This window comes from Lithobates pipiens, unplaced genomic scaffold, assembly GCF_037356315.1.
Source record: "Lithobates pipiens isolate NorthernLeopardFrog02 unplaced genomic scaffold, aLitPip1_a1.2 Scaffold_27, whole genome shotgun sequence".
NCBI classification, from domain to species: domain Eukaryota; kingdom Metazoa; phylum Chordata; class Amphibia; order Anura; family Ranidae; genus Lithobates; species Lithobates pipiens.
The window spans coordinates 204,481,637-204,496,082 of NW_027507788.1; the positions used below are offsets into that span (position 1 = coordinate 204,481,637).

General features: G+C 43.1%; 1 protein-coding gene across 1 annotated transcript in view; it reads right to left on the reverse strand.

Annotated features, from left to right (window-relative positions):
• Positions 1-14,446, reverse strand: part of ANKK1 (ankyrin repeat and kinase domain containing 1) — a 168,616-nt gene that overhangs the window by 44,479 nt on the left and 109,691 nt on the right. The window contains exons 3-4 of the mRNA XM_077458132.1: positions 5,916-6,067; positions 1,040-1,089 (exon numbers count right to left, since the gene is read on the reverse strand). Coding sequence (XP_077314258.1) covers positions 1,040-1,089; positions 5,916-6,067 — 202 coding nt within the window. The remainder of the gene's footprint in view (positions 1-1,039; positions 1,090-5,915; positions 6,068-14,446) is intronic.

Genomic DNA, 14,446 nt, shown 5'->3' on the forward strand with positions numbered 1-14,446 from the left:
TATCACGGTGCTGATGTCAGTACTCTCTATCACGGTGATGCTGTCAGTGCTGTATATCACGGTGCTGGTGTTAGTGCTTTATGTCACGCTGCTGATGTCAGTGCTCTCTATCACGGTACTGTTGTCAGATGACTCTATCACGGTGCAGGTGTCATTGCTGTATGTCACGCTGCTGATGTCAGTGCTCTCTATCACGGTGCTGCTGTCAGTGCTGTATATCACGGTGCTGGTGTTAGTGCTTTATGTCACGCTGCTGATGTCAGTGCTCTCTATCACGGTGCTGGTGTCAGATGACTCTATCACGGTACATGTGTCATTGCTGTATGTCAGGCTGCTGGTGATCATCTCCTGCACCCTCTTTTCCTACCCTGACCTTCCCTCTCCTCCATTGCCTTCATGCGCTCCACAGTCCTGAATTGTCACAACAATTTCCCATATAAAAAAAGAATGCTTGTAGTTGTCGATGCCAGATTCACCTCATACATGTGTTATGTCATTGGCCATGTGGTGGGACTATGTTTGCACAGCTATTAATTATTTTGTGGCTGCAAATTTGACTTGTAGGTTTGCAAAGTTCGCCTCCCATTGAAGTCAATGGGGCCCGCCGCGAACGTTCCGGTTCGCAAACTATCGGTCGCGTTCGCGGTCCGCGTTCGCGAAACGTCCCGCCTGAAGTTCGTCCATCACTACTAATAAGGCTGAAACTATGCCTACAATTTATTGTAAAGGCACAAAGTATAAGGAAAATAAAAGCTAACTTTAAGAATGCATTAAAAACACATTTTCTGGCAAATTGCCACAATAACCTTGACTGAATACAAACCTCACTTTCACCTTCTATTGTCTACATTACAATGTCATACAATAACATCAGTTTTCTCCATTTCAGACAGCATGTTCTTATTCTTTTGTCTGCTTGCCAGCTATTTTATGTCATGTTGTCATTCATACATGCATTTATGTGCACTCTGTTCTCCACTTAGCTGAATGCATTGTAGAAATATGTTTTTTACACAAATGAAATGAAAGGCACGTTTACCTACAAATGGTTTCTTCTGAGTCAAAAGCTCCCAGATAACAATGGAGTAGCTGCAAGATGAAAGAAAAAGACAGTGTTGGTGCCAGGTATGACAACTTCAGTAGCTTTTTTTTTTCTTTGCATCCTGACCCTTTTCAGGGCAGTTCAATAATCCAATCTCAGGCATGAAAATGACAAACTGATGATTCTAAGATCATTTTGAACAGGTATAAGTTGTAGATGTGAAAGGAATGAACATAATACACGATTCTAATGCCGCGTACACACGACCGGACTTTTCGAGGGACTAGGTCCGACGGACTTTCGACGGAGTTCTGACAGAGTTCTGATGGACTTTCCGAATGAACGGTCTTGGCCACACACAATCACACCAAAGTCCGACGGATTCGAACGTGATGACGTACGAACGGACTAGAATAAGGAAGTGTCGGTTTTTGTCCGTCGGACTAGCATATACACGAGCGGATTTCTTGGTAGGAACTGGGTCCGGCGGAGTTCCGGCGTAAAAATTTGAAACATGTTCCATTTCTAAAGTCTGAGGCCGCGTACACACGGGCGGACTGTTCGCCCAACTAAGTTTGTCAAACAATCCGACAAACAGTCCGCTCAAAATTTGCATGAACGGACTTGACCACACACGATGAACGAACAGTCCGCTGAAAGCGTGCGCGATGACGTGAACGGCACGTACGACGGGACGAGAAATACGACGTCCAATACACTGCAATGCAACCTTCGCCGTGTAAATCCTTTCTGAGCATGCGCGAAACTTAGTTTGTCGAACAAGCCTACACACGAGCGGACTGTCCGCTGAAACCAAGTTTCAGCGGACTGTCTTACGGAAATTCCGAAAAACTTTGTTCGTCAGACTGTCCGCTGAAACTGTCCGCTGAAACTGTCCGCTGAAGCCCACACACGAGCGGACTGTCCGCTGAAACACTGTTCAGCGGACAAAGTTGGGCGAACAGTCCGCCCGTGTGTACGCGGCCTGATGGATTTTTGCAAATCAAAAGTCCGCTGCAGCCCACACACGATCGAATGGTCTGCCAGAATCGTTCCGTCGGACCTTTGATGTCGAAAAGTCTGGTCGCGTGTACGCGGCATAATACTTAAAGTGGAAGTAAACCCTTCTATCGTTTTGTCAAGGAAGCTGCCATCTTGGCCTCTAATGATTCTTCAACTGCCATAATGCTGAACATGTGATCAGTTATGAAACCAGCCATTGGATGGTTTGAAATTTTGGTTGAGAGCACAACCAATGTGAAAGTTAGCATTTCCGGAATGCCGGGAATGTAAGTGTTTTTTTGAAACTGGGTTTACTACAGCTTTAAGTGCTAATTCTTAGGAAAGGGCTCTTTATTGAGGAATGATGATGATATTAAATTCAAATTAGCTTACTTGAAAAAGAAAAGAAATTCAACTTAGCAAATAATGGCAAGTATTGATAAAAAGAAATATGCATTACATGAGTTAGACATTTAAAACATATACTGTACAGGCTGAAGCCCTTAAAGCAGAGCTCCAGTCATTTTGGTGTTTACTAAAAGTAAGCAGCTACAAAAAGTGTAGCTGTTGACTTTTAATAAACACACTCACCTGTCTCATGATCCAGTGCTGCACTCACCCCAGCCGTTTTTCACCCTTTGTCCTCCCTAGGCAGCACGGCATCTCTACTATGGGCACCTGGCTGTGAAAGCTTGCGAGCGGCTCTCCGCTCTGTGACTGGTCCCAATGTCTTGTAGGACCTGCCACGTGTTCCAGAAGACTTTGGGAGGGAGGGGGAAGGAGAACTCCTACTTCCAATTGCCTAAGGATACAGGAATGGAAGTTGGAGCGGGTATCTGATTTTGATCCTCCCCTCTTCCTCTCCAAAAGCTCTGTTTCAAAAACAGGAGTCGAGGAGGAGTCCTTAAAGCAGAACTTCCACTTTTGGGGGGAACTCAGCTTTAAAGTGATAGTAAAGCCTTGTGTTTTTTCTTTTTAAATTGGGTCCCTTGTGAGCACTCCTGGCTCCTCCATCCTACTGGGTGCCCCCATGGCAAGCAGCTTGCTGTGGGGGGTGCCCAAGCAGGCGTGCTCCTGACTCGTGGCTCTGTGTGTCCATTCACACACGGAGCCATGGCTTGGCCCCACCATCTCCAGCTCCTAATTTGCTCATTAACTGTGACTGGCAGCAGTGGGAGCCAGTGGCTCCTGCTGCTGCCAAAAGCCAATCAGAAGTGCAAGTCCACAGAGAGCCAAGATTCTCGTGGACATCGCTGGATTGGAGGTTTTACTCAGTTTTACTGTGGCAGGTTGGCTCCCCTGTGCGAAACCACGTAACTATACTTTGGCTGGCGGGGTCCGCATAGCAGGCACACACGTGCCCCCGTTGCACAGCGGAGGTGCCGATTCTCGTGGCCAATGGTCGCAATGACTACTGGCCATGAGCAATCGTGACCAGGAGAGACAGAACAGGGACGAGTGTGTGTAAAGGGGCGGGGCGGCACAGTGGTGTAGTGGTTAGCACTCTCACCTAGCAGTAAAAAGGGTTGCTGGTTCAAATCCCAACCATGACACTACCTGCCTGGAGTTTGCATGTTCTCCCTGTGCCTGCATGGGCTTCCCACGGGCACTCCGGCTTCCCCCACACCCCAAAGACATGCAGGTAAGCTAATTGGCTTCTGTCCAAAATTGGCCCTAGTATATGAATGGGGACCTTGGATTGTGGGCTCCTTGAGGGTAGGGACTGATGCGAGCGTGCAATGTTCAGGGATAGGGACAATTGTATAAACTCACTCAGGTTGAACTGCATGGACTGGTGTCTTTTTTTCAACCTTACTAACCATGTAACTATGTAACTTCCCTGTTCTGTTCTGAGAGGAGTGACAGATCATGTGTTCCTATTAGCTAGGAACCACAATCCGTCACTTCTTCTAGTTAGTCCCCTCTCCCTTCAGTTAGAATCACCTCCCAAGGAACACAGTTAACCCCTTCACAGCCCCCTAGTGTTAACCTCTTCACTGCCAGTGATATTTTTATAGTAATCAATGCATTTTTAATCACCCTGATCACTGTATTAATGTCAGTGGTTCCAAAAATGTGTCAAAATTGTCCGAAGTGTCCGCCATAATGTTGCAGTCATGATAAAAATCACAGATCGTCGCCATTACTAGTAAAAAAAACAAAAATAATAATAAAAATGCTATAAATCTATCCCCTATTTTGTAGACTTCCTTTTTCTAGTCCCGTCGTACGTGTTCTACGTCACCGCATTCTTAACAATCTGATTTTGGTGTGATCGTGTGTACGTAAGACAGTTTCAGTGAAACTCCGTCGGAAAAACCTTCGGAGTTTATTCCGAAGGGGAAAACCGGTCGTGTGTACGCAGCATTACCCTTTTTGGGAACCAGAGACATTAATACGTACATTGATCAGTGCTAAAAATATGCACTGTCACTGTACTAATAACACTGGTTGGGAAGGGGTTAAACATCTAGGGCTATCAAAAGGTTAAATGTGTGCCTAATCAGTGTTTTGGTGTACCATGTTAGGTGCTTTTACTTTTAGGTGCTTTTACTAGGGGAAGTAATGGATTTTATTCCCTGCTTTGCGGGGAAAGACAATCTATTACTTCCCTGCTGACAGGACAGGGCTCTATCTTGTTTACATAGGCAGGGCTCTGTCTTGTGTAAATTCATGATGATTGCTGGCTGGTGGGGGTAATCCATTGACCAGCACCCACGGATCGACATCTGCTGTCTTTAATCACAGCATGGGAGGGTTTCTGGTGGCTAGCGCCTATCCCATACCTAGAAATGACAGATTACGTACCCAGCTACCATGTATTTGTATTAGGCTTCATGTACACTTGGACTACTTTGACCCTAGCCTCGCTGCCATTTTACTGCGATTTTGCGCATTTGCGGCCAGCATTTAAAATGTTCCTATCCTGAACGTGATTCTTCCACGTTCAGGAAGAAGGTTAGAGGAGGTTGAACCTCCTCTAACCTCAGCAGCTCTTAAATGATCCTAAAAGCCTATGTGTAAATGGACATATAGGGGTTGATTTACTAAAACTGGAGAGTGCAAAACCTGGTGCAGCTCTGCATAGAGACCAATGAGCTTCCAGGTTTTTTTTCCAAAGCTTAATTGAACAAGCTGAAGTTAGAGGCTAATTGGCTTCTAAGCAGAGTTGCACCAGATTGGGCACTCTCCAGTTTTAGTAAATCAACTCCATAGGCTTCTATGGAGTTGAGTTTAGGAGCTTTGGCAAAAAAATGTTTAGGAGCTGCTAGTGTACATGAAGCCTTATACAGTCGACAAGTGGTTAAAAAACAAATGTATTATTGCTGACATTCCGTCTTCCAATAATGCCGCGTACACATGGCCGGAAATTTCCGATGGAAACAGTCCGATGGGAGCTCTTCATCGGATTTTTATGTATGCCCATCAGTCTTTTTCTGTCGGCATTTCCGACGGTCTTTAGATTGAGAGCCCGTTCTTAATTTTTCCGAAAACCTTTCTATCGGATTTTTTGATCGTGTGTATAATCTTCTCTTTTATAGTGCCGTCGAAACGTGTTATTGACTGTCGGAATTTGGGGTGACCGTGTGTAGGTAAGACAGTTTGAGTGAAATTCCGTCGGAATTCCGGCGGGAAAACCATCAGAGCTTTTTCTAAAGAGAATTCCTATCATGTGTACGCGGCATTAGAGACAAGTACACTACTACTACAACATTACAGATAGAATACACCACAGATGATTTGAGTATAAGCATAGCACAGGCAGTATGGTAATTTATCCCGGGATTTAGTTGGCCACATTATTTGGAGTTATAATGAATGGTCTCATTGAAGCCCTAGTAAGTGAAATAATGTACATTTGTCATCGTACCTGTACACATCATATTTAGTCCCCATTACTCGGCTACTTTGCAGAAACATTTCCGGAGGGATATAATTCAGGGTTCCTTTGATTGCTGATCTTTCTATGTATTCCTTTCGGGTCGAGTTTTCTTTCCATTTAGAGAGGCCAAAGTCTGAAATCTGAAACAGAACAAATACATTAAAGATGAATAATGTATGTTTAAGTGCATGCTTTCTAAAAATAAACATCTACAGTATAGCCTTTTCAAAAACCTCAGTGTTAATGCACTTAACATCCAAAAGATATCTTTGCCCACTACTTCATTTTATTATATAATTTCTACAGTTTTAACAGAACTACAGTATATGATAAATGAAATGTGTAGGAACACAATATAACAGCTGGCATTGTTGGCGCACCCCTTCTAAAGGTTGTAGGGTCAGGGCTTGTATTTTAAAATATAATATTCTTTTCTTAGCTAATGATAAAATATAAGTAATCACACTTTATTTATTTTTTTACGTTTGTGGCTAAAGAATAATATATGATAAACGCAGCATGAAGAATTTAGCCACTTCAATACCAAACACTTTCTCCCCCTTCCTGCCCAGGCCAATTTTCAGCTTTCAGCGCTGTCACACTTTGTATTACAATTGCGCGGTCACGCAACACTCCCATACCCATATGATATTTTATCTTTTTTTTTTTCACACAAATAGAGCTTTCTTTCAGTGATATATAATCACTGTTTTTTTAACCTCCTTGGCGGTATTTCTGAGTGTGGCTCGGGGTGAGATTTCAGTACCATTAGCGATAACCACGAGCCACACTCGGGATTGCATCGCTGAATCCTGGAATTCGGGGTGGATCAGCCTTCACAATATCAGCTACTGTGTCGCTCTCTGGCTTGCTTCTGATGTGATGCTGGGGGTCCCTCCGGAGGCTCCGGATGACGTCTGAATGACGAAATGCATAGGGCGTGGCCAGGCAACGTACACCTTTAGCTCAGACGGCGAGGAAGCCGAGCGGGACTTTTAAAGCTGTACAAACAAACGCAATTGCAACCTTTTCTTTTGTAAGTAGTTTTAATTCATTTGAATAAACTCCACATTTTTAAACGATATCACACTATGGATATGCCTCTTTCTTATCATATATAACGTGGCACACTACACTCACGGAAAAAACGAGGGACCCCCAGCATCACATCAGAAGCAAGCCAGAGAGCGACACAGTAGCTGATATTGTGAAGGCTGATCCACCCCGAATGGGGTCTTTTCTCTGGTGAGAGCATATTATATAAGTGGCCACTGAGCACTGGGAACAACATCGGAAGTCACCCCCCTCCCCCACTCACGGAAGATTCCGTCACCTATTTTAGCTTATCCCCATTTTGAATGCATATGTTTTACTTTTAATTTTTACTGTATATTTTTTCAGTTTTATTCACTAATATATTGTGTCACCAATTGCAATATTAATTCGTTTATATTTTGCACCAATTTTTTGTCACATCAACTTGATTAACCACAATCACCTTATTCACCGTCAGTTCACAGATACAAAATCTTGCTTTTTTATCTAAAAAAATTTTTCTTTTTAATTAACTTATGTTTATGGTTTATCTCATGCAGATATAATCTTTAGTCTTTACGGACGCAAAAATTGGCACATGTAGATTCACTGGCACTTGCACTTTAATAATTGTAACTAGGGAACAGTATATTGTTATAGTCATTTATGGTTTATTGATAAGTATTTTCACTTTATGGTTTTATTTCACTATTTTTTCATTTAATTGCCAGCACGCTGAGAATTTTATGCAAATCTGATTTTTCACTCATGTGTTCCTAGCAGAAAATGGTATAGCGCCATATCTATTCCTTTTTTCTCCTTTATTCTGCCAAACAAATCCGTTGGATTTTGTCTGACGGATTGTGTCCGAAACTGTTGCATACACACGGTCGGACCAAGTTGTCGGAAAATCCGATCATTCAGAACGTGATGACGTTATTTCATTACGACGGGACTACGTTCAGGCTAGTAGCCAATAGCTTTGGTCTAGGAATTTGATCTGAGCATGCGTGGCACTTTGTCCGATCGGAATTCTCTACACATGATTGGAGTATGTCCGATCGGACCAGTTTGTCTGAAAATATTTCCAACAAGTTGGAAAATTGGGTCCAACGGATATTCTGACGGAATCAGTCCGATGCATACCACACACAGTCGGATTATCCGACAACACGGTCCGATAGGACACATTCCGATGGATTCTCCGACCGTGTGTACAGGGGCTTAGGTGGCTGGATCCTCCGCCCGATCCTTTGTGTGTTCCGGCTTCCCTTCCCTGCGAGCGCCACAACGTAGGGGAGTGGATCCGGTGGCAGATTCAAAAAGTGTAAAACACAACACACTCAATATATTGTAATCTTATTGGATTACATTACTGTATCAAATAAATTGACCTTAGTTTGTCCCCCAATGCCTTGTCCAGTGCCCTTGCCTGCAGTTTTACTGAACTTTCTGCTGGGAAACTGGAGAATGACCATGGCATCAAAAAAAGCCTCAAAAGCGGTTTATAACGTGCTGGAAAACAGCGATAGTGATACAGAATCACTTGCAGAATTGAGTGATAGCAATTTGTGGGGAAGTTTAGGTAGGCAACCACCTCATTTAGTTTGCCAATTTGCTGAACACTGAACCAGCAAAGTTCAGAATGAATTCTTCTTCGGTCCAAACCCTGATCCTCACACCAAAATACAATAATAATGTGCTTTAATTTCACTATGAGAGTAGTTTTTCAAATTTTATTAAACAATAACATTGTCACTTATAAAAAATAAGGATACTTATAAAATAAGGATCATTATCCTGGTGTGTTAGCTGAGTCTAATATGGTATAGCACCAAAGCAGATCAGACTGTCTAGCCACATATAGAGGCAGGGCAGGACTTGGGGTGGTGGGGGTCCCTGGGCTTGAGTTACTTTTAGGCCCTACCTTCTATACATTACCTTATTTATCGACGTATAACACGTACCAGCATATAACACGCACCTCAAGTTTAGGAGGGAATTTTAAGGAAAAAAACTTTTAGGAGGGAAGTTTAAGGAAAAAACTTACATTTAAATGCCCATCAATGCAGCCTTGTCAGTGTCCATCTGCAGCCTTTTTAGTCTCATTTGCAGCCTTGCCAGTGTAGCCTTGTCATTTGCAGCCTTGCCCCAGTGTCATTTGCAGCATTGAAGTTTAAAAACGGCGCCGCCAAGCCGAGAGTAGCCGAGTGCACTCGGCTCAGCTCACAGTCACGCCCAGTCCCTGTGTTATGTCCATCATAGGGCAGGACTGGGTGTGACTGTGAGTGGAGCCGAGCCGAGTGCACTCGGCTATGTATCTCAGCGGGGCCCCCTATTGGGCAGGGCCCATAGGCTTGAGCCCAGTCAAGCCCAATGGTAAGTCTGGCCCTGTATAGAGGACATTCTTAGATATCTTGACTTAAGCTTGAGCAGCATACCTGTTCTGTAGACTTGTTGGTGATTTTATTTAACATTAACTTTTTATGGTATTTTTATACCATGGCTAATTTTTACATGACATATTAACTTTGTTCCAGCTAATTTTCTCTGTCAAGGTATAAAAACTTGACCACAAAATTATACAAATATCCTCTTGCTTACCTATTCATCAATCACCATTTTCACACTTAATAAACCACCACTGTGTTAATTCATTAAAACATTACTGGCAAGTTATCAAATTATAGGGTTACTATAAACCTACTTTTCCAACACGTGTAAGTGGATTAACAAATACGTAAATTTTTAGCACCCATTACTGATGCTAAATGCTTCCTGCTTCTTGCTGTAGCCAAAGGTCAAAATAGGAATCTTATCTCTATAGACAAAGATAATAATTTTTTTTTCAGCATTTGACAAATTTTTACATTTTATTGGGCTCAGCTAAAAATAACTGTCACTTTAAAAAAAAAAAATAAGGTATATCTTGGTATGTTAGCTTTGTGAATTGAGCCTAATTTGGTAGAGCCACCAGAGCATATGATCCTTCGCTTCTGTTTTAACCATTTTCCACCTTTGCAGAGAACTTTTCTAGATGTTTTGATGTACAGTAAGCTTGAGCAGCTTACCTGTTTTGTGGATTTGACATTTTGGTAATCTTTATGACATGAAACGTTTAGGGTATTTTCAGGGCCGTCTTTAATATTGATTGGACCTTGGGCAAAAAATGTCTTGGGGCCCCTCTCCCCCCCATGCAATTTTTCTCTCCACCTGCTCTGAGACATACAATAAATAGCAGCTAGACTTAAAATCTGTTTACTGTATAAGATCAGGCAGCGATTGTGATTGGTTGCCAGCAGTTACAGCACATCATCTCACAGAAAGGGGTGCATGATATACATATGAATGCCGCCTTTATTTACATATCAATGCCGCCGGCCGCAACCATTTACTTAGTATTGTCACCATTATTTACATATGAATGCCAGTTATTTACATGTAAATGCAGGGTCTGCAGGTGAGTCACCTGTACACAACAATAGGGCAGAGCTGGGCAGCATTAGTATCAGAATTTCACACTGAGATATTGGGACACATCACAGGACTAAAACTTCAAGGGACAAGGGAATTTAAACCTGAATAGTTGGCAAGCATGAGGCAACTGTTTTGGGCCCCACAACAATGACAGGGCCCAGGGCAGCTGCCCCTTTTGCCCCGCCTTAAAGACGGCCCTGGGTATTTTTGACTTGAGCTATTAACATTTTCTAACTAATTTTCTCTGTGAAGGTGTTCAAACTGGACCACAAAATGATACAAAAAACATATTGCTAACCTATTCATTATTCGTCGGTTTTACACTGAATTAACAAATACTGTGCTCATTCACTAGAGCATTACTGGCAAGGTATCAAATTAATAAATCAGTATCAACCTATTTTTTCCAAAACTGGATTTATGAATACCTAAATTGTTGGCACAGTATAAATTTCTTTAAAGGCTAAGTTTATTTAAAAAAATAAAATAAATGCTCATGTTTTTGAAATGCTCATGTTTTTGCAGGTAAAAAAAAAATGTGCACATTTTTCTTCCCAGGAGCTTACAGAGCATTTCACCCGCAATCAGGTGATCGCAGGTGCAATTTCAGGCTACTGCAGACATTGGCTACAGGTTTCTGTCGGTACCTCTCTATGGACTATATATGTATAAGCAACCCTAGACAATATTGGTCATCAACCCACTGGAAAACAAAAGATCCCGGAACTAAAACCCCAGTGCAACAGGAGCAAATTATGATTATGGGGACACAGGCATGCACAGCTAGCCAGACAAGATATAAATGACCAATACTGTCTGGGGTTACTTATACACATGGGCGTCCGCAAATAGGGGCAAGGGGGGGCAATTGACCCCCCTGGAATCATTCATCAGTGCAGTTGCACTGTGTCTGTGTGTTGTGTTGAGATGTCTGCCGCAGCTGCAATCGCAGCCGCCGCAGACTTTTTTTCCTAGGTCTGCTACTCTGCTGGCTGCTCTATTTGCCCTGTCCTGACACTGACACTGTCCAGTGTCCTCCGCTCCGCAGCTCAGACTTTCAATGCACCTCCTCAATGATTGGCTGCCTGTGTATTGTGTAGGTGTGTCTCATGTTGTGTAGATGGATCCGCCTACTCAAGTGCGTGCCGCGGAGTGATATGCTGGCAGTTTGCCACTATGTAGATCCGGGCCGACACCGTCACCGCCCACTCAAGTGCAAGCCGCCCAGTGATATGCTACCCACCTGTGCCTAGGCAACATAAGAACCACGAGGAACCACAGATAGCAGCAGTTAGGAGCAGCCAGGACTCCCAGGAGGAAGATCATTTTGATTTATTTATTGCTAATATGCTGGAAAGATATGTCTCTTTACTTCAGTGTATTATGTTAATGAGATAATTCATGTCTTCTTCACTTTGTATTAGAAGTTACTACTCAGGCCAGGCAAACCAGACCAGTCCATGCCCATATAATTTATATAGCCTAGAGAATGCAATGTACATCTTTTTGTATAGCAATACATCTGTTGTGGCCATACTTTGATCTTGAAGAAAACAGCTATACAGACTGTATAGCTGTTTTCATCAAGATCAAGATATGGCCAGAATACAATGGTGGCCCATGCATTAAGAGCGCATGGGAGCACCGCACCCTCACTCCTGCCACCCCTCTGTCACCTATAGATACTGTAGATTCATGCATTGCATGAATCTATCTATGGCCGCCTCTGCCACCCCCTATTTAGGTGTCAGGACCCTTTTCAGTTGCAGAGCGCCGGAATTACAGCAGCGGGGGGTGTTTTTTAGCACCTGATTAGAACCATAGGCATGGGTGTTCATAAAAAAAGTTCTGCAGACGCTCATGCTTATACATATATACTAGTTATATGCATTACCTTGTAAAATTGACTGTATGTTTTCACTCATTTGGAATACACGCCTAAGCTTCTGAAGAAGAGCTGGTGAGCATAACATGTAGAGCTACATCATGCCATACCAACCTACACCAAGCCTGATGGGACATTGCTAATTGTTACTCCTTGGATATTCTCACAACCATTCAGGATAACATTTTAATGTAATTGGTGGTGTGTAGGGATGAGCCGAACACCCCCCGGTTCGGTTCGCACCAGAACTTTCGAACGGACCCCAAATTCGTACAAACGTTAGAACCCCATTGAAGTCTATGAGACTCGAACGTTCGAAATGAAAAGTGCTAATTTTAACGGCTAATATGCAAAAAGGGTTTGGGGACCTGGCTCCTGCCCCAGGGGACATGGGTCAATGCAAAAAAAAGTTTTAAAAACGGCCGTTTTGGCGGGAGCACTGATTTTAATGATGATTAAAGTGGAAAAAAAAGTGAAATATTCCTTTAAATATGGTGCCTGGGGGGTGTCTGTAGTATGCCTGTGAAGTGCCACATGTTTCCGGTGTTTAGAACAGTCCCTGCACAAAATGACATTTAACGGAAATAACGTCATTTAAAGCTGCTTGCGGTTTTAATGTTATATCTGGTTCCTGCAATATGGTTGAAAATCATTGAGAAAAATGGCATGGGTAGCCCTCCCTGCCCATTACCAGCCCCTTTGGGTCTTGTACGCATATTAAGGGGAAACCCGTACCCATATTAAAAAAAGGAAATGCGTGTGGCCCCCAGGCCCTATATACTCAGAACAGCAGTATACAGGCGGTGCAAACAAGACAGGGACTGTGTAGGTTTGTTGTGTTAAGTTAAATCTGTTTGTAATTTTCAACTGGTACATTTTTAAAGTGTAGCTCCAGTCAAAAAAACTATTTTTAAGCTTTTTTGAAAACATAGGGAAGGGTTATCACCCCTGTATAATTTGTTTTGTCATCCATCTTTTTTCATCTCACTTGCTGTTGTCTCCTTCCGTTTGCAAGTAGGAGATGTTTGTAAGTTGGATGCTTGAAAGTAGGGGCCTGCCCTATATTCTCTGCAGAAATGGCGGAACAAGGTGTTGGTTTTGCCACAACATTCTAAGCCCTCAAAGTGACTCTTGGTGGGCGCTGGAGCGCCCTGCTGTGAACGATTATATCAAGAATTGTAATTACATGCCATTGTTGAACAGTAGTAGAAAAATTGACCTTTGGTGGTTGTGGTGCTGGTGCCACAACACTATAAGTCCTCACAGTTACTCTGGGTGGGCACAGGAATGGGCCCTCCTGTGAAATATTATATCAAGAATTGTAATTACATGTCCCTGTTAAACAGGGGCAGAAAAATTGGGCCTTAGGCACTGGTGCTGGTGCCACCACACTGCAACCTCTCCCATATACTCTAGTTTTATTGCAGGAATTAGCCCTGCTGCAAAGCATTGCATCAAAAATTGTACTTAAACGCCCCTGTTAAACAGGGGCAGAAAAATTGGGCCTTAGGCACTGGTGCTGGTGCCACCACACTGCAACCTCTCCCATATACTCTTGTTTTATTGCAGGAATTAGCCCTGCTGCAAAGCATTGCATCAACAATTGTACTTAAACGCCCCTGTTAAACAGGGGCAGAAAAATTGGGCCTTAGGCACTGGTGCTGGTGCCACCACACTGCAACCTCTCCCATATACTCTAGTTTTATTGCAGGAATTAGCCCTGCTGCAAAGCATTGCATCAAAAATTGTACTTAAACGCCCCTGTTAAACAGGGGCAGAAAAATTGGGCCTTAGGCACTGGTGCTGGTGCCACCACACTGCAACCTCTCCCATATACTCTAGTTTTATTGCAGGAATTAGCCCTGCTGCAAAGCATTGCATCAAAAATTGTACTTAAATGCCCCTGTTAAACAGGGGCAGAAAAATTGGGCCTTAGGCACTGGTGCTGGTGCCACCACACTGCAACCTCTCCCATATACTCTTGTTTTATTGCAGGAATTAGCCCTGCTGCAAAGCATTGCATCAAAAATTGTACTTAAACGCCCCTGTTAAACAGGGGCAGAAAAATTGGGCCTTAGGCACTGGTGCTGGTGCCACCACACTGCAACCTCTCCCATATACT